This window comes from Phaethon aethereus, assembly GCF_964289735.1.
Source record: "Phaethon aethereus genome assembly, chromosome: 8".
NCBI lineage: Eukaryota > Metazoa > Chordata > Aves > Phaethontiformes > Phaethontidae > Phaethon > Phaethon aethereus.
Genome location: NC_138584.1, coordinates 11,711,077 through 11,730,518, shown reverse-complemented (window position 1 = coordinate 11,730,518; position 19,442 = coordinate 11,711,077). Strand labels below are relative to the sequence as shown.

Here is a 19,442-nt window from a genome sequence, read left to right as displayed (position 1 = left end):
TAAAAAATAGATCACTTATTTCTGAAGTTCATTTCCTATTACAGAGTTCTTGAACTATGACAGTTTTCTCTTTCTTTTTCTACTTTTGCAAGTCATTACAAGAACTCTTATTACAGGATTCTGAAAATCCAAACTACAATGGAGCATTTATTACTATTTATGACCAATAAATAGTAATTTTTTAACCAACTGGTATGGTAAGACTACTTACCTTTTTTCTTTGGGCCATGTCCCTACATATCCATCTACATAAGACATTGATGTGGACCTTCTGATGACTCCTAAGTGAAATTAAAATAGAACCCAAGGTAACTGCTATGAAAAATTATTTTAACATGACCTTCAGTTGCTTTAACAAGTTTGCTTATCTACTTAGAACACTGCAATGGCAAAAAACCGTATTTTTATATTGAGAATACAAGTAGAGCAACTGAGTCAATTTAATCCTGAATATATATTATATCCCTCATCCCTCAAAGGATTTAATATTGAGTAAAATATTCTACAAATACTACTAAAATATAATACAAATACTTGTTGTAAGCCATATTCCACATAATCAAAACAGAAGTCAAATTAAAAAAAAAAATACACAATATAAGAGAAACAAACACAAACTTCCCACTTGTACATTTTATAAATTACAGAACTCATTCATTAGTAAAGCACTCCCAGTAATTTCTAGATAAATAATGTTTGAATAACTATAAGCAAGATAGCAATTTACTCAGCGGATGACACCTTGTCTCATTGCCTCTTCCACCCATTTCTAAATTGTTACCTGGAACAGGTGAATAAGGCTGCTGGGGTGTATGCAGTTGGTGAGATGGTATATAAGTTGGACTTCCCAATCTATAAAGCAAGAGACATTAACTTAGAAGTAATACATCAAAAGCCACACTACAAAAGGGCAACCAGACTTCATGTCCTGGGACAACACAAAAACAGATTTATTCTTTGTGACAGGGGAAAAAAGTGAGGTGTAATTCTGTTCTTGCAATATTAATGTATTAACTAAAAAGAGAACACTATTATTACCTTTAACTGGACCTAATGCAGCTAGACCAAAAAGTCAAAAAGGTATTTCTCCTACACAAACGGCCACAGAGCAGTCTTAGTTTAGTTAACACACTTGTCTCCTGATTTATTTCATGAAAATGTCATTATTAGAAGGTTCTCATTTTTAGGTTTGGTTTTAGCAAAAACCTCAAACATAAACATGAACAAAATGAGGCAGTTCCTACAGGCCTCAAAACTGAGTGACTGCAGCTAATAGCACATACTTTTCATGCATCTCTTTTCAGTTGCTTAGTCTGAGACTTCTACTTTGTGTCTGGACTGCAACATGCACTAGAAGTGGATAAAGGAGATTTTGTGATAGACATGACTTTATAAATACAAAAAATATATTCATTACTTAAACAGTAGTTACAAAGATTTCCTGCTTTGACTTACAACAGATACTTTTTTTTGGTTCATAGAGAAGGTCTGTAATAGACTAGCTATGTTAATCCAGAATAGGATTAATGTAATTCAATGTTTTGTTCAAGGCGCTTCTTCAGGATCAGAATAAAGACATATGCATAGAGGCATGCATTTGTATGTAAAACACTTCTAAAGAAGACAGACTTCAAAAACAAGCTGGATTAAATCTTTCATGCTTTGAATTTTGTTCGCTGAGTTGAAGAGCACACTTCCAAACTCCCTTTTTTCAATCAGTAATTTTAAAAATATTTTTTTAGTGCTTTTACAGTATATACACAGTATGCTGTAGAAGTGCTTCTAAGTAGTATTTGTGTGAAGGATATTCACATCAATTTAAGAAAAAAATTGTTTTACAATCTACAAAAGCATCTTATGTAAGTATATAATAAATTACTCAAAATAGGTTCCCATAAATTCCTGATTTTTTTGTGCTAACACTACACACTAGCTACACGACGTATCTGTTTTAAATGGCTTTTGAGATTTCTGTGAACATTTAAAAATTATATATATAATATCCATAAGTTACCTTAAAAGAAAAGCATGCTTTCAAAATTTCATCCAGCAGCCTTTGAAAATTTGCTACCACGAAGAACATCTATGCACTTCAATTTCCCTCAAGAAAAGACTGATTTTGGCACCATGACTGTGGTTCCACGGCAACCTCGGACATCGTAACTGCTTGCCGCCACAGTCCCACTCCCTCCTCTGTGCTGGATCTGGCTCTCCATCCGATCCTCTGAGTCATTTCAACAAGCTAAGCCAACAGAAAAAACATTCCCTTTTTCCGACTGGGTTAGTTTTTTCTGTCTTTGTGGACTGAAGCGACAATATCAAACACTCAGGGGGGCAGGAACTCACAGTCGGGACAAGGAGGAAGGCCAGGACCATGACATCCTGCAGCCAGGTCTGTTCTGCCAGGGAACCTGCGGCCTGTGTGATAGATTCCTACCATCTGAGATAGCTTCTTAGGCCCCTCCTTTGTCCTACAATGCAGTGAAGTATCATTACGTTGGATGAAGTACCCTGGTTTACAAGGAAAGATATAGCTCTTTCTATTATTGATGGACTGTTCTCATAATACTCCAACACAAAACCATATCCATCACCTGCAGAGATGCTAAAACAGTGTTGTGATGAGCTAGTACAACACACAATCCACCACCCATAAGGTCTTCACAAGGATTTTTTCTGTATCTCTGAATAAGTCTCAGGAAACATGAGCAATATTACAAAACACATTGGTGGCAACTTACGGACTTGAGGGTTAAATCTGGAATGATAATGGCACTAAGAAATGTAAAGGCTTTTGTAAGTGTTTATGAATTGAATTCAGATGCTTATCGTAAAAATTCCAATCAGTCCTCTTCGGTTTAGAGGCCAGAACCATCTGCACAAACAACATGTACACATTTTAAAAAAAAGATGGATTTATTTAGATGCAAAAAAAAAAATATGTTACTGACAGAATTTCTTAGGCCAGGGATAAATGCATGGTTAATGGCTTCAGCTGTGGGTTTTTTTTTTTACCCAGTCAAGGCTACAGAGAGTACCGATAGCTACAATTGTGGTGGTGTCTAGTATTCACCTACTAACTTTCTTTACATTTAAAGAACATCTTCTCCACAGTGATCACTAAAGCACAAGAATAAGCACGGCACAGAACTCTGTTTCTTTAGTTTAATTTGTTTTCAGTTGTAACTGACATACGATTTACTATCTTCACAGAACTTCTAAAAGATAAGTCACTGAAGTTTTGTTCATAAAGGGGAGGACATCAGGTTGGAAGCCACATACAAGTAGTGATTTTTACTGCACACCCTTCTCTGTTCTATAGGACAGTCATAGTTACAAGCCCTTTGTTGGACTGCTTGCAGTGGCTCTGCAAGGTGCGAATGGCCTTGGGAACTCCTGTTGCAAAAGATATGTTCAGAAGTAGAGTTTCTTGTTCTCCTGGTTTATATGCTTGGTTTACACTAAAACAACTTCATTGTCTATAAGGGAAATGCTTCAGATACACACAGAAAAAAAGATTTGGAATCACAGCATTTAATGGTAGTAAGAACTATTACTCCCTGATTAAAGTCAGCATAGATTCCTAAATACTAAAAAAACCCAATCCCATAAACCAACCCCCCAAAACCAACCAAACACCCCACAGCCCATCCAAAAACAACAGAAAAGGCTGAATAGGATTAGCTGGGTTGGAAACCAACAATGTGCTGAATATCCAATTAAAATGCTAATTTTATCTTTCTCCTCTGCGTCAGTTCAGACACAACCAATAAACCTTTGCCCCCAAATTATAAATACAATGCAATGCTACCCCTCATCCCCTGTGTTCGGATCAGATCACTGAAAGGCTTTCTTTACCCTGTCAAAAAAAAAAAAAGATTAAAAAGAAGGCCTAACATGCAATTTCTTCCTGTTCTCAAATGTATGATCAGCTAGACAACACAAGGGAAATAGGATGTTTGCATATTGCTTCCAAATCTGTAACAGTAATACTAAAAATGATGTTTCAAATATATTTACAAAAATGTAACTAATGCAAAACATATTTAATAAAGCAGTTAGCTTTCCATTCTTGATGCTCACAAGACTTGGGAAGTTCATAATAGCATAAGTATTTATTTTTACTTATTTGACCTTCACAGTAGTTAAGTAATATAACCAGACCAAACTAAAACAATCACTCAGTGGTTTTCTTGCTGTTATCTTTGTTTACTTTATCATTTTTGGAAAATTTGCTGTGAATTCTGGAAAAATAGATCTTTCTGAGCAGACCTGGTCAGCGGCCCCCCATGAAATTGAAGAGGACAAGGCAGCCATGTGACACTTCTCTGCTGAATGGTAAGGGCTGTTTTGGAAACGGGTAAGACAACAGCACGCTGCCCAAGTGGCAGACATGTACTGTACAAACACGAACATGCTGCCTGCCATGCAACAGGGCAGTGGGGGAAATAGTTGAACTATGGGATCTTCAACAAAATTCTACAGATTATATTTGGTAACTCAATACTTGAGCATTGCAAAAAGGCAACGGAACTAAATAAAAATTGTGTTTGATTTTGAATAGAAAGGAGAAGATTGTGAAACGGCACTAGTGATTCTCTGACATTACCTGGCTATGAAGTCAGAACCAGATGGGCCATCCACATAATTTCTTCTGTTAGCATTCAAGCTGTGAGCAGAAGCTTCATCTTTTGCAGTTTCAGCTGCCAGGAAGAACAAAGTTCAAGTTATTATAGTTTAGTATTCCATTAAAATCTACAGTAGAAAAGCTGTCTGAAATAATCTGATGTAATTATTTCCAAAGATTTAAAGATTATTAATTGGTTCCATTATTTAGATTAAAACTCAGTCACTTCCTTTCAGCTTTACCTCCTCCAAAGTTCCCATATTGGCACTAATTCAAGGAATGAAGAATGACAAAAATTACTAGAAAAGGCAAGGAAAGAAATAATGGAAAAAAAAAACCCCCACCAAACTAAAAGAGAGCCACAAAATTAAAAGCAAGCAATCTTTTTATCGAAAATAAATATTCTTCTTCTGGAAGAAAATTTCATTCCCCCAAACCCTCAGACTGACTTTTCATCTGGAAAATAGTATTTTGGTCATATCCTGAATTAGTTAGCAATATTTAAAAGATTTAAATGAGATTTGTATATGCTATAAAGCATATAAATGAAAAAGAGGTACAAAAGCCACACAACGAAAATCTCTTCCTAGCTGTTGGAGAGACAGTCACAGCGCTACTGTATGAATGTTTAAGTTCAATGACTCTACACTCATTAACCGATCTCAAGGCTTACCCGAGAGGTGGATTTTAAAATTTGACAATTTACTGATGGAAGACTGCCGTTGCAGTCAGGTACCAAATGCAATTTTACAATTAACTATCTGCCCCCTTTCCCCAGATTTATATTCCTTTCTCTTGTATCTTCTCCTCAGCAATACAAGCTCCTCAGGCTTAGTTCTGTTCTTGGCTCCTTATGTCTGTAATCCCTGCATGGGCATAAACGGATTCTAAGCTTGTTTAGGTCAGGAAAATTTGCAAGTGCTTATACCACAACAATTTAAATGAGTTTTTGGTAATAGACAACAAAACCTAATCATGATTTCTGAGATGAGATGAAGATTAACACGAGGGAAGAGTACTTTGCTGCTTCTTTATGGGGGTCATACGCTACCAAATCCTGTTAACTAAAATATTCACTGTATTGGTAAACACAATGGCAATCTGTACACATACATATTAAAAATGATCCTTAATATAATTACCTTGGGGATGCACAACAACACGAGGTTGTACAAATGATGGTTTCACTACTTCAAACCACCAGAACAATTCTGCCATGAACACCATGTAGTTGCTCTACAAAACAAAACCAAAAAAGTTAAAACACAAGCCTACAAATAAATAGATTAAGGAGCATTTGGGATATGTCTCTGCATTTCATCCAGCTTTCATCATTCTTTTCTCTACTGATTTGTTAGAAAATGAGATCAGTAAGACCAATCTGTAGCATCAACTATCTAATACACATCACTCGACCAGATAGTAACCATTTGAATGTTGAATGTTTCTTAAGAAGTGTATGCTCAGGCCTGATGTCTTGCAGGCAGGACAGAGAGGTACCAGAAGGGTGGAAAAAAAGAGTAGTGAAAGGGCCATTGTTATGCAAGACTAGGCAATAAAATTTTCAGAGCTTTTTAGCATGAAAAACTCTGGCAGCCCTTAGTTTTAGTGTTAAGAATTTGGAATCTGATTTAGGCCTTTGTGTCAAGCATGCGCTTTTTGCCACATTTGCAAAGATCTACCCAAATTTACAAGTCTTTCATGCAAAATAAAACCCAGCAGCAGCATTTGTTCAGTATGGGTTAGGATGAGATTTTAGCTCCAATAATTTATGCACACTTAATATATTGTTGATATAGCTCCCTGCTGTATTTTCCCATTACACAGCTCTGAAACACAGAAGTGTGGGAGCCATCAGATTTAACACAAGAGGTATAACAGGTGAAACGGAGGAAACAGCTGCTGACACGAACTACAACAAAAAAATCCAGACAGGAAAACCAGGCAGAAGCAGGAGCAGCAGCTTCTGCTAGGAGTGCAAAAAGACCAGAAGGTTTGTTGACTGTGGAGGCTGAAGAGTTCAGATGCCCAATGATCACGGTCCTAAGCTGCTATGTCCATATGGTTCAGTGCTACTTCATATCTAGAAATATCAACCGAATGAGAGCAATGGGCAGACAGGCCTGAGCTGACTCAAGCAAGTGCACAGGCTTGTGTCACTCTTCATACAAAGGCTGAAAACGCACACAATACAAACCTCTACTTCCCCATTAAGTTGGGAAACCCTAATTAAACAACTTTTTAGAACAGTTTGTTTTAAAAAGTTTTTCTGCTATAAGACACAATAACATCTGGCTAACAATACTTAGAAAAGTGAGTGACCTTGGTCACCTTTTTCATGTCATTAACACTGAATAATTTCAAACATCCGGTTTATTTGCTGCACTTTATGCTATTTTAATTTAACATTCCATGCACTTAAAAGAGAAAATATAAATTAACAAGCTTATTGGTTTAATTTTTACAAACTAACAACAACTTCAAGAGCACTTACAATTTATAAACTGATGTTGAAACCCAGTAATATATTTCCACGTGACCTTTTTTAAAAATAAAGCTTTCTTAACATTTGGTCCTATAAAACTTTCTGTGCTTGAGAAAATTAGCATTTCTATACTAAATTATCAGATGCTATCTCTCTTTTTATTTTTCTTTGACAATGGAATTAAGTGAAAAGAACCTCTCAGGGAAAGTAGGAATTTATTTATTTGCTTCAGAGAAGAGTTTCAAAGGAAAGCAATGTCTCTTCTGAGTTTTGTGGCAACACAAAATCAGAGCTGATTGGGAAAAAAGCAAACAATGACATCACTTTGCCCCCCCCCTTTTTTTTTTTTAAACAAAGGGGAAAAAAATCTGCTTATAAGTAAAGGATGTCCATTGAGTACATAACGTTACATGGCACAACATTATGTAGTGAATTAAGAATTGTGATGTTAATTAATTAATGTGATGTTAATTAATGTTGTGAATTTAAGAATTCTTAAACCTATTCACAATAAAACCCACAGCTTGCCCTGGTCTTCCATACTTGCTTTGGCTTCTGCCATTGGCAAAGTGTTGTGGGAAACAGGATACAGTGCCAGGTGGACTTTCAGTTTGACCAAGAACAGCTGTTATTTTGTTTTTTTTTAGACTGGAGTTGGCTTCTACATTTTCTATATGACTGAAAATGATGTTCAGTATAAACTTTGCTATCATAGACATATTAATAGAGCAATCTTTATATATGTTAAACATTCAGATTAGCAGAGCATAGGACATTTTTCTAATTTCCAGCCCTTTGTTAGCAGCAAGACCTTCATTTGTCTCCTTCTGAAGCCTTGGTGCAGACTAAGAACTGTGTTTGGGCTTCTGAAATAAACATATATAGTCTTTAAAAATTCGTTTAAACTTATAAATAATTTACTCATTCAACTTCACAGAAATTTGTAGGAAAGAGACCTACCTATCAACATATATGTTATTTCTTTTCAGGAGGATTTTAGAAGAATGAGGGGTATTAAATATCAGCCAACTAACTGCAGATTTGTAAGAGTATAGCAAATGATTTAGCTGACAGTTCTTTGACAAAAATAAGAAAAACTCTGAGAAAGTAAAACCAGTGGTACACTGTTTCTATTTTAACTTTTTCTTGGTCCGGTGAAAATAATCCCCTGGTTGATTCAAGCATTTAAGGCTGCAAACTCTTCTGTTGTCAATTCACCAGCTAGGGGAAGAAAACCTAGGCAGAAAAGATGAAGTTTTTGCGATCCAGTAGGAAAGAGAAGAAAACTGCTTCGCATTCTGTCATGGACCCATTAACTTTCTACTGCACAGCTAAATAAATAGGCATGTTTGCACATATTCAGATTGCTCACATTCAATGTTTAACTGTCTATTTGAGCACAGCTGGTGTATGCTCACAGAGGAGGTATTCAAATTAAAAGTTTTATCCAGACTATGCAAGACTTCCATTTAAGATGTCTTTTGACAGCTTCACTACGTTTTCAGTCCCTCAAATGTCAAATTCCATTGTTGCATTAATTCTGTTGCCTTAACAATGTGTACCTCAAATCTTGGAGTGTGAGCAAATGTTTGACAGAAGTTCCAAACAAAACATCATTTTATTTCAGAAACAAACCACAGGCATTAGTGTTAAGAACATCTTTCTTTTAGAAACATTTACAACAGGTGTTTAATAAAAAAAGACAACCTCAATTCTGCATAAGTAAATTTAAAGTATCTATTTGTCACTTTTGATTCAGATTTATTTTTCCTGAATATTTCTAATGTAGATAAGCCTTTTCTCCAGGAAAGGGATACTTTCTTAGACTGAAAGCTGCTCATACACTTTAGTATATGGTGAAGGGATCAGCCAGATGTTGCCATAGTTGATACAGACAAGCTATAAGTAGACTAGGAAAAACCCTGTCTCTGCTTATTCAGCACAACAGAACTGAAGGAGGAAAAGTTCACAGCAAAATCTTTTCCATTCAAAGAAAATGTTAACCATAGCATTTTGGCATCACACACTGATTTCGTTAGGTAGCAATATACATAAAATCAGTTGTACTTCTCAGACAAAACATGATTTTTAATACTACAATTTCAAAATATCATAATTTCTACAATTTTTCTCTTAGTATTTCCCACTCCTCTTACCTCCCCTCAAACTTTTAAACTTGAATTTCTTTTACTACAAAAAATTAATTATAAAATGTTATAATCACAGAATCACAGAATCATTAAGGTTGGAAAAGACCTTCAAGATCATCAAGTCCAACCATCAACCCAACACCACCATGCCCACTAAACCATGTCCTGAAGTGACAAGTCCACACGTTTTTTAAACACTTCCAGAGATGGTGACTCCACCACCTCCCTGGGCAGCCTGTTCCAATGCTTGACCACCCTCTCGGAGAAGAAATTTTTCTTAATATCTAATCTAAATCTCCCCTGATGCAACTTGAGGCCATTTCCTCTTCTCCCAAGTAACCAGTGATAGGACAAGAGACCAACACCCACCTCGCCACAACCCCCTTTCAGGTAGTTGTAGAGAGCGACGAGGTCTCCCCTCAGCCTCCTCTTCTCCAGACTGAACAACCTCAGTTCCCTCAGCCGCTCCTCATAGGACTTGTGCTCCAGACCCCTCACCAGCTTCATTGCCCTTCTCTGGACACGCTCCAGCACCTCAGCATCCTTCTTGTAGTGAGGGGCCCAAAACTGAACACAGTATTCGAGGTGTGGCCTCACCAGTGCCGAGTACAGCGGCACGATCACTTCCCTACTCCTGCTGGCCACACTATTTCTGATACAGGCACAATCACAGCATTGTCCCCATCCGAAAGAATATATATTTAAATATTCCAATTTCTTACATTTCTGTTGAAATGCTGCACTTAATAGTGTGACTATTTTATGAAGGACTCAGACATTCCTTCTGAGAATATCTTCTATGCAGTCCTGAGTTACTGCAAGACAGTTGGCTTTTCCAAAATCACCAGACCAGTATTTATTGAGGTAAAAATGAAACTGTTGGCTGCACAGCCTGGTTAGAACGGAGGCTACTTTAGATGTTTGATGGTGAAGCATCATGATGGAAACTGCATTTTCTCACAAGTTACTTTTAGTCAGAAATGGTCGTTAATAATAATGATCAAAGGGGAAGACTGATGATCAGTACCTTAATTTTTTTTTAAAAACTAACTGTGGGTCTGTATAGTAATCCCCTGTTACCCAGGGCTAGAAAGAATGTAGATACTATTTCCACAGATTTTGCCTTGATTATACTGAAAAAAGTTTAAATAGCTCATCACATGATTACCACATGCACTTATACATAAAAATATTCAAGAAGCGTAACAGTATTTTAATAGTACTAAAAAATAACTAAGCTTTGAGCAGTTCAGCCTGGCTCAAAACGACTGAACAGCAGATGGCAGACTCGCAGCTTCATAGATGCTTTTATTAGCTACATTCTGATTTAATTTTTTTTCAATTTGATATTTGCCGACTGTTCATTAGTTGCATGTAGTCAGCTGTACGACTGATTACATTTTATCTCTTGCACCTTCTGGTACTGTACCATAAAAATCCATCTGTTTAACAGATTTTGGAAGATCATCCGTTGAAAGAAAAAAATATTCCCATATTCTGAGTATAAAATCTGAAGTCATTACTTGCTTCTCTATCAAAGGGAAATATAAGCTATCTTGCTTTACAAAATTTTATATAGAAAAGATAAATTATTTTCTTTAATACCTCTATTCCCCCTCCCCAATTTTAAAAATCACAATTAATTTTTAAATCAAATTAGCTAACAGAAATAGTACATCCAATCTTGCCACTTCAAATAAATGATATCCTTCTAGTAATTACAGGTTTTGGATCTGTGTATTTATAGAATAATAACTACAAGGTCATATATACAAGTGATACAAATAATTTATATCAGCCTTGAATCCACTAAAATTGAATGGAAAAGCAGCCATAGAGGCTTTTTGGAATTTTCTCAAAACAAACATTTTCTCGAAAAATGAACATAAAAATACACTGTAAAATTTATATCATGATGCACATTAAAATCTCCATTCAGTAGGCCAGGAAAGTAAGTTACCTCAAACGCAAAGTGATAGTTTTTATGTTGTAAAAGCGCCAACATGCATCAAGACTGAAGAAAACTGGAGTGTTTTAACCTCTCTGGAGAAGGCCAAACTACAGATCTGTGTATGACCCATGCACTACCAGTTTGTCCTACCTCCTGCCACAACAACTCAAGTTGAAAACTCCAGTATGTCTTATTTCAGACCAGAACAAAGTGGGAAAACTGGCCAACTAACATTAGTGAAAGGAAACCATGCTGCTTCCCTTTAAATAATGAGTCAGGATCATTTGGTCCCTCTCAGGAGAGAAATATTCTCTTAAAAGAACTGTTCCCTGGGTGAATCTTCCTTTTCAATCCTGATCCAGAATCCTTTTAAACCAGTCAGATGGGAATCAAATCCCTGGACCGACCTGCACCATACGTACCTAACTGCCTCACCAACCACAGCCAGCCGCTCTCCCAGGTCCTTAAGGAGTCCATACGCACACTTACAGTGACTTCAGCTCAAATCCAGGCTTGGGTTAGCACTCTGATTGGCAGTGGGTTTTTTCATTGATATCGGAGGGAAAGCTCTACAACACTTGTGGACATAGTGTAGCCCTTAATTTCTAGGATTTATCCATGTGAAGTATTTGAACACTATTTTTCACATCTCAGAGGACATGATGCCGATTATAGCTTCTGCTTACGTTGTTTGCAAAGTCACCATCAACATGACATCAGAAAGTGCAAGTATTCAAAATGTTCAAATACAACAAATATTTTTAGTATAAAACAATCCTTTAGATACTATATTCTCCTGTTCAGTTCAACAGTGGGAAAAAAAAAAGAAAAAGGGAAGTTCTGGAACAAGCCTCTCCAGCTGGCTTACCGGGCCTTTGACAGCACAAATGTTTGTTCTGTCTGCTCTGGTTAGTAACTACATGCAAAAAAAAGGTACCTATTCCACGTGCTTAGTTGTGATTCTGCACTATTTAGAGCCTGGCCTACATTTAGGTCAGAGGAATGCCCTTCACAGACACGAGACGAGAATCATCTCTCAGATTTGCTTCATTTCACATTCAAAAAAGCTTTCATTCTGAATAAATGTGCTTTCTGTATGAGTTTGGGGGAACAGACTCTGCAGATATCAGAAAACAGCATCCAAAGAGAGGAATCGTCCAAGCTGAGGGGCAGCACATAAAAATCTCCCAAGAACCAAGAGGCTGGAGATGTGTGGCCCTGCTGAATCCCCAAGAACCCCACACTCAGAAGAGCAGAACTGGCCAGATCTGTGTGTCATCAGCACATGCTAGTGTCAACAACAGCTTGTATAACCCTAACCACACCCATGAGGGCAGTAGCTGTTATATGCAGACAGAGAGTACACTATTGTATGTATATACACACACCTAAAGGGACAAGTGACCCCTCGAGAGACTTTCCCAAAAGCCACTGGGGACCCCCTACTTCTGGGAGGCCACTGGGTTGGCCTCCAATAACATTCCATAACACCTTTATTCAAGCCACAAATGCTACATACTGACTATTACACTGCAGTGCTAATCAACTCTCGGGCCAAAGCAGTAAAGAAGTCTTTACTGTTCTGCAGCGTGGTTCATGCTTCCTGTGATGGCACTTCATGCAAGTCCTTCTGTTTCTAAAAACTTATTCTCTGAATAGGCAGAACATGGGCTTGTCAAGACACAATAAAACATCTCTCTCAGTTCTATGTAATTTCCCAGATACAGGTAAAGAATACGATATTTAAAAAAACAACCACCCTCTCTCAGGATAAAACTGCTTACAGAAGTGAAGAGAGAGGATCAGGGCAAAAAAGCAATATGCACAACTAGAGAGATCTAAGATTCTCTATTCTTTCCTTTTATTGAATATGCAGGTATGATTCGGAAAACGTTGTTATTTTTATGTAATCTCTCTCTACTTGTGTTTGCGTGTCTCAAAGGAAAACAGTCAGGAACCAGTATGGTCCCTTAGTGTTGCCTCAAGCATCCATGGAATGTATTCAAGTATTTTTTTCTTTAATACCAGTAACCCTGCCTTAGTAAACATCTTATGAAGAACTTCACAAATGTATTTTTCTTAGAGGAGAATGGGCAAGTGAGGAGCAACAAAACTTACTTTCTGCTTCATTTAATTATGACACATTAAAGCTGTCTAGAAATCCAGACAAAGCTTATTTCTGCTCTGTGCTAAAACAGAACTAAGACAACAGTTTCATAAGCGCCTGTATAAAGTACACTGGATGCTTGTAAAGTGAAGTTTTAAATTAATCTGACTTTGCTTCTGTGGGCACAATCACCTTGGTCAAGTCCTACACTAAATTTCTGTATCTACCCTCATGTAACATAACAGGACAGTGCAGTGTGCCCAGTAAAGGATGTAACATATGTACTTTATGCTTGATCACTTTAAAATAAAGGGCCTCTGCTCCCTTCCTTCTCAAGGACTAGCATGAAGTCAGGATACCTAGTGTAATTTCTAGGACCACACAAGGCACAGCTGTAATTTTCCCCCCACCTCGAGGCTTTTTCCAGAAACATATCAACAGTTTGGTTCTTTTTATTCTTTCTGTCACCCCTATGAACATAACAGACTCTTAACCAAAAGCATAGTGCCACCAACTGTGCAGTATGAGTCACCCCGAAAACAAATAGAAATTTTTGCTGATTAACAAAAAGACCTGAAACAAAGATAGATGCTTCTATAAATCCTAAATCTTGGTATTATATAAATTTTGTAGACTGGGATAAAGGTGACTCCTACTAACCAGTTTAATTCAATGTGTAATATTTAAATTAACCACTTACAATACAAGTTTTTTTCAAAGTGACAAAAAAATTCTTTGGAGAATATGTACATTTATTAAAACTTACTCTAATCAGATGCACTGGAAAACTAAGAGCTCCTTTAACTGTGAATTTATTTTGAAAGCAAATTAATTCTTAACACTGGGAAAACTGAGTTTATAGCACTAGCCAAAGTTTCTGTGCCAAGTTTTAGAAGAAAAACTTGGCAGCCTTTCTTTGTAGCATTTACATCTAAATAAGTATCCACACCACAGCAACGTGTAAAAACATGATCACAAAAGGGCCTTCTCAGTTCTAGAAATACTCTAAATCTTTGAAAGAAATCTAAATCCCTTCTAAAAACAGTGTTCAAAAACAGCAAAATTACTGAGCCTGTAGCATTTTAGAAGTGTAAAGTCTGATGCATTGGGATATTGGCCAAATTTTTAATATTGTTACTTTTTTACAATTGAAGCTTCATAGTGCATACTGCCTTGAGAAATAATTCAAGCCAGTACTATGAAAATGGTATTATTCTTTGGATTCATTCATGACAATTAATAATGAATTCCATTTATGCCATGTATCTGTAAGCAGAGAGAAACAATCAAAATGCAGCAAAGGAGTCCTACTCAAGACCAGCGAACATGGTTGTAGGACCATACGTTGGGAAACTATAGGCAAGAGAGACTGCAATGCAGCAGACTTTCTACAAGTAGGTAAGTATATTACTGTATCTGAAATTTAAAAACACCAAAAGCTGATTGAAAGCAGTCACTACGCAATTTTGCATACACAAAATAAAACAGCAACAGCTAAATAGTCTAGACTTACAGGACCTGGTCCCACTGCCCTTACTCACCCTGGCAGCTCATTACTTATTTGAAAAGGATTGGGTTCAACCCTACAGGAGACAACAAAGCTGTATTCAGGCTCTGGCCTCTGTGACTCAACTTGTGAGATTGCTGTAAAGATCATAAAAGCAGTGAAATGACACAGATATTTAGAAACCAATTACATCCCATCTGCAATGGATATGCTGACTACATAAAAATAGTATTTAATTCCCTAAAGGCAGGCCAACAAGAACCTTAAGCAAACTAAGTTTTATATAGAATAAAGTCTTAGAGAAACACAAGAGAGAAAATTTAAAGTTACAGTCAGGCAAGAAATAATTCAATCACTCCTTGTCTTTCCACACAGGCTTAAGAAGTTACACAATAAGTGAAACTTTTTTTTTTTCTCTTTCTAAATGAGCAGAATCTTAGAATGACTGAAAACACTTCATTGCTTACTCAAACAACTGTATTTGTTGGAATTCTGTTCCTGTTTGTGTTCTGGGCATAAAACCGTTAGATTTTTCAATGAAATTAACTCAGAAGTTTACACTTCTACAAAAGTGAAACAGCTTTAAGCTTAAAAATCATAAAACTATTGTGTACGCAGAAATGAGTAAGAAGGGTGAGTAATAATTCCATAAACAACTCTTCAGTATTTTGTCCTTTTGTGAAAGCCTTAATAAATTAAAACTAAGACGTATCAGTATTACATTTTAACAGAAATATCACTGACCATATGCTTTAACTAACAATTAATAAGAAAGAAGGTAAACTGTGAAATAGCTTTGCACAAAATTGAAGTTTTTATAAATACTTTTACAAGTGCCTTTTTAAAATACTTTGAATTACTAGAACAACATAACTGCCAGAAGAAGGTGGTTTTACATGCTGCTGAAATTAAGTGTTACCACTTAATGCTATTACCACAAGAGATGCAACATGCTTTTTCATACAGCCATATAGCAGCAAACCAAAAAATATTAACTATATCATTAGCAAAACAGTCCTGTGGGGGCTGCTTGCATTTTTATTTAGTTTCTTTTTTTTTACCTTTATTGACGAAGCTGCATAGAGCATATCCTCAAGACTGAAATGGCAACACTGGTTAAGGTACTCCTGACAAAATTCTTGAATCAATTGTAGATTATATAAGCTGTCAGCCAAAGACATTGTCTCTTTCAAACAAATATCTAAAAAGGAAGAACAGAAGCAAACGTTATAGTCAGAGATTTGCAGAAAAGAGCTTTTTGCTTTTGTGGATTCCGGAGCATTTTCTGGATAAATTCAGGCATCCCTCCCTGCTCCCCTCCCCCCACCCCCCCCGAAGCTTTTCTTTTTCCATTTCAAAAACTTAAGAAATTACAACTCTATATTTTATCTTTGCACTTTTATATCTTTAGACATTCTTCTAAACCCAAATTGTGTTTTTTCACTATTGACAAGTTTATTTTTTTCTGCTTTGCCTTTTGTGAAAATGGAAGTTATGCTGTAACTTCTGCTATTTCCATAGAATGAAAAACCGTATTTAATGACTAATATACGTTTTTTCAATTAGATGTTCTATACAGCAATGGCAGTAGAAAACGTATGCTCTTTCACAAAGTTCTCCATACATACTAGTTCTTTGTCTTTGCAGAGGGACCCGAGAGTACATTTTAATGCTATTAAACCTGTATCTTCCCAAAACCCAGCATCAGTTTAGTCTTACATATTTGTCTTTGTGGATTTAGATGTTTGATATGAGGTTTTACAAGGATCTGAAGCCTCTGATATATGATTCATCACTCTGTTTGAAAGTGCTATTTAAACACAAAGAAGTGGTAGCAGTGAACAGACTAGTGTAGTTATACTAGTATTCTCTGAACACTGTTTATGCTCAGCTAACCTCCTGTTCTCCTTTTATGACTGTTTCTTGGAAAATTAAGTGGCAATAATAACTTCCGTGTAAAAAGAAGGACGGAATAAAAGAAAATGAAATATACTTCCAGAGTATGCATCAGATTTTATCCCTAAAGCAACAATGTATGACAGAGATCCACAAAACATTTTTAAATTGTTTAGGATAAAAGGTTTATTCAGATAAGGAACCTACTTTGATGCTAGCTGGATAAGGATTCCCATCCTGAGGGAATCAGACATATTCCATCATCCCAATCCCACAGATGATGATCAACGTGAAAAAAAATTACTGAACTGACTGAAATGGAATTAAATTTAGTAATGCAAAATGCGAAGTCATGCATTTGGATCTAGTGAAATTCTAATTCGATTCACTGGTTGAAAGTGATGTAGAGTAGGAAGGTACTGTTTATTAGCCGACGTAAAGATATTTACGAGCTTTCAGCATCATGCAGCTATGAAAAAAAGCAAACATAATGCTAAAAGGTATCAGAAAATTTAACTGCAGTAGTGATAGAGAAGCACTGTACAACGCAGTAATGAGATGACAGTCTGGATTTCTGTGTACAATTAAACCATCCATATTCAAGAAAGATGAACTGAAACTAGACTAATTGCAGAAGACTACTATTGAGGATAATAATAAGAATGGGAAACCACTTCAGAAGGAGAAACTGAAAAGGCTTAGTTCAGTAGCCTGGGCAAAACAAGAGAAAGAAAATATATCAAAAAGGTAGACATCAGATTAGGAGAAGCTATTCCAGCCAAAGGGCACTGCTGGAAGAACAACAAAGGCACATAGGCAGGCTACAAGCACATTTAGGCAGAAAACAAGAATTAAGATATAGAACCATGTCAAAAATGGAGCACTGCAACAGTGGGTAAGCAGAGCACAGATTTTAAAAGAGCTAGACAGTTTTAAGACAGAACATGATAAATTAATTAAAGGGATTATATAATTTCATAAAATAGCCAATTTCTTGACTCACTGACATAGGGAGTCCTTTCTAGTCCTGTATTCCTTGAAGGAAACCTAGATTTGAAAGTTAAATAGTCTTAATGAGAAGAAACAATCTATTTCAGACTACAGAGAACTCTAATTTTTTTTTTAATGCATTTTTAAGCATTTTTGCATATGCATTTTTGTTACCTGCCTTCCCCAGTTCCATTACAGAACCAAATCTCAGTGATATTTAACGTGCATCGACAATGACATTTAAAAATAGGGGAGATGGGTAAAGTCTTTTAAGGTGCTTGTAGTCGCTTCAGAGTACCCTTGAATTTCCTCCTGAGACAATGACACGCATGTTTATACATCTTTAGGGAAGATGACATCAGGACACATAAAAAGAACATTAAAACTGAAGTTCCAAAAATGACAAGCGCCTTGTCTTGTTTAAAGTCAGATGCTGGAGGAATCTGATGGTAAGTATATATGTGGTCACACAAGGTATACAAGATGTTCAGACTGTCCTTATTTTCAGTCATGCTAAACCAGTAAGAAGGAACTAGGTGTTATCCCCATTCAACACTACCCAAGTTTTAACTCTTCCCTAATTGCATACCATAGTATATATTTGGCTGCAACATTTATGTAAATGGAAAGTTGTATTTCTCAAAATTCACAAGCCGAAGAAGAATGGTGAATGCATGCATCTTACTGTCTTTCATCTTCAACGCCTACTGTGCTGGAAGCTTCCTATAAAGTGGTTGTGCAGATGAATTCCAGATCTCAGTCCTTAGCAAGCTTTATACCCTTGTTTGCACTCCTGGATTTCTCAGGATGCCTCTGTATAAAGTGTTCCCACGACATCAAAGGTATCATGGACAGAACACAGGCAGAAAATGATGGGTGTTAGCTGCCAAGATATTTTACAACTACGTGAGGCTCTTAGTTGCCAAGAGGAAGATATGACTTTACCCAGGCCACTGAGCAAAAGAACAAGATGAAGCTGCTCATCATCACAGACAATTGCTATTATAGTAAAGCAGGACACCAATACATTCTACATGATATATTTTTGTTTACCAATTATATAGGTAACAGATGAACTAAAAGCACAGAACACAGAGCAACTATTGGCCATGTAGCACATCTATGCGGAGCTTGACTAACCCTAACCTCTTCCATGTTTTATATCTGTAACTGCCCAGATTCACAACAAAGCATTTATGCAGCTTCAAGAATAAGAATTTTCCAGGTGGTTTCAAGTCTCATAGGACAAAGGCAAATATGTTGCCACAGTCAGACCTGCAATAATATATCTTAGTATGTTTATATTAGTGTGATAACATAAAAGTAAGCACAACATGGAAGGACAACTTGGTTCCTTTTATTTAAATGTAAAAATAAATAGGCACAAAGTTAATATTAAACCCACCACACTCAAATTATGCCTCTTGTATATAGTATTTAAGTACCTTCCTTAACATAGTTATCAAACACACATTTCAACTTTTATGGACATGTGTATACAACCTGAAAGACATGTTAGACATACCCTCCAGTTTAACGATATCTGGACAGTAGAAGTGAATCAGGGCTGCTAGAGCACAACCATCTGTACCATCTTTCAGCAGATTCTCCACCAATGGAATGCAGGGCAGCTGCTTAAGCAACGTTTGCTCCTTCCTGTAACGAGCCTACAACACAGAATGAAGAAGTTTAGACAGATAAAGGCTCTGAAACATATGAAGAAAGAGAT

General features: G+C 36.5%; 1 protein-coding gene across 1 annotated transcript in view; it reads right to left on the bottom strand.

Annotated features, from left to right (window-relative positions):
* CAMSAP2 (calmodulin regulated spectrin associated protein family member 2) overlaps nucleotides 1-19,442 on the bottom strand; it is an 87,915-nt gene that overhangs the window by 12,091 nt on the left and 56,382 nt on the right. Inside the window, exons 6-11 of the mRNA XM_082002751.1 lie at nucleotides 19,239-19,380; nucleotides 15,889-16,028; nucleotides 5,770-5,863; nucleotides 4,610-4,703; nucleotides 782-852; nucleotides 212-281 (exon numbers count right to left, since the gene is read on the bottom strand). Coding sequence (XP_081858877.1) covers nucleotides 212-281; nucleotides 782-852; nucleotides 4,610-4,703; nucleotides 5,770-5,863; nucleotides 15,889-16,028; nucleotides 19,239-19,380 — 611 coding nt within the window. The remainder of the gene's footprint in view (nucleotides 1-211; nucleotides 282-781; nucleotides 853-4,609; nucleotides 4,704-5,769; nucleotides 5,864-15,888; nucleotides 16,029-19,238; nucleotides 19,381-19,442) is intronic.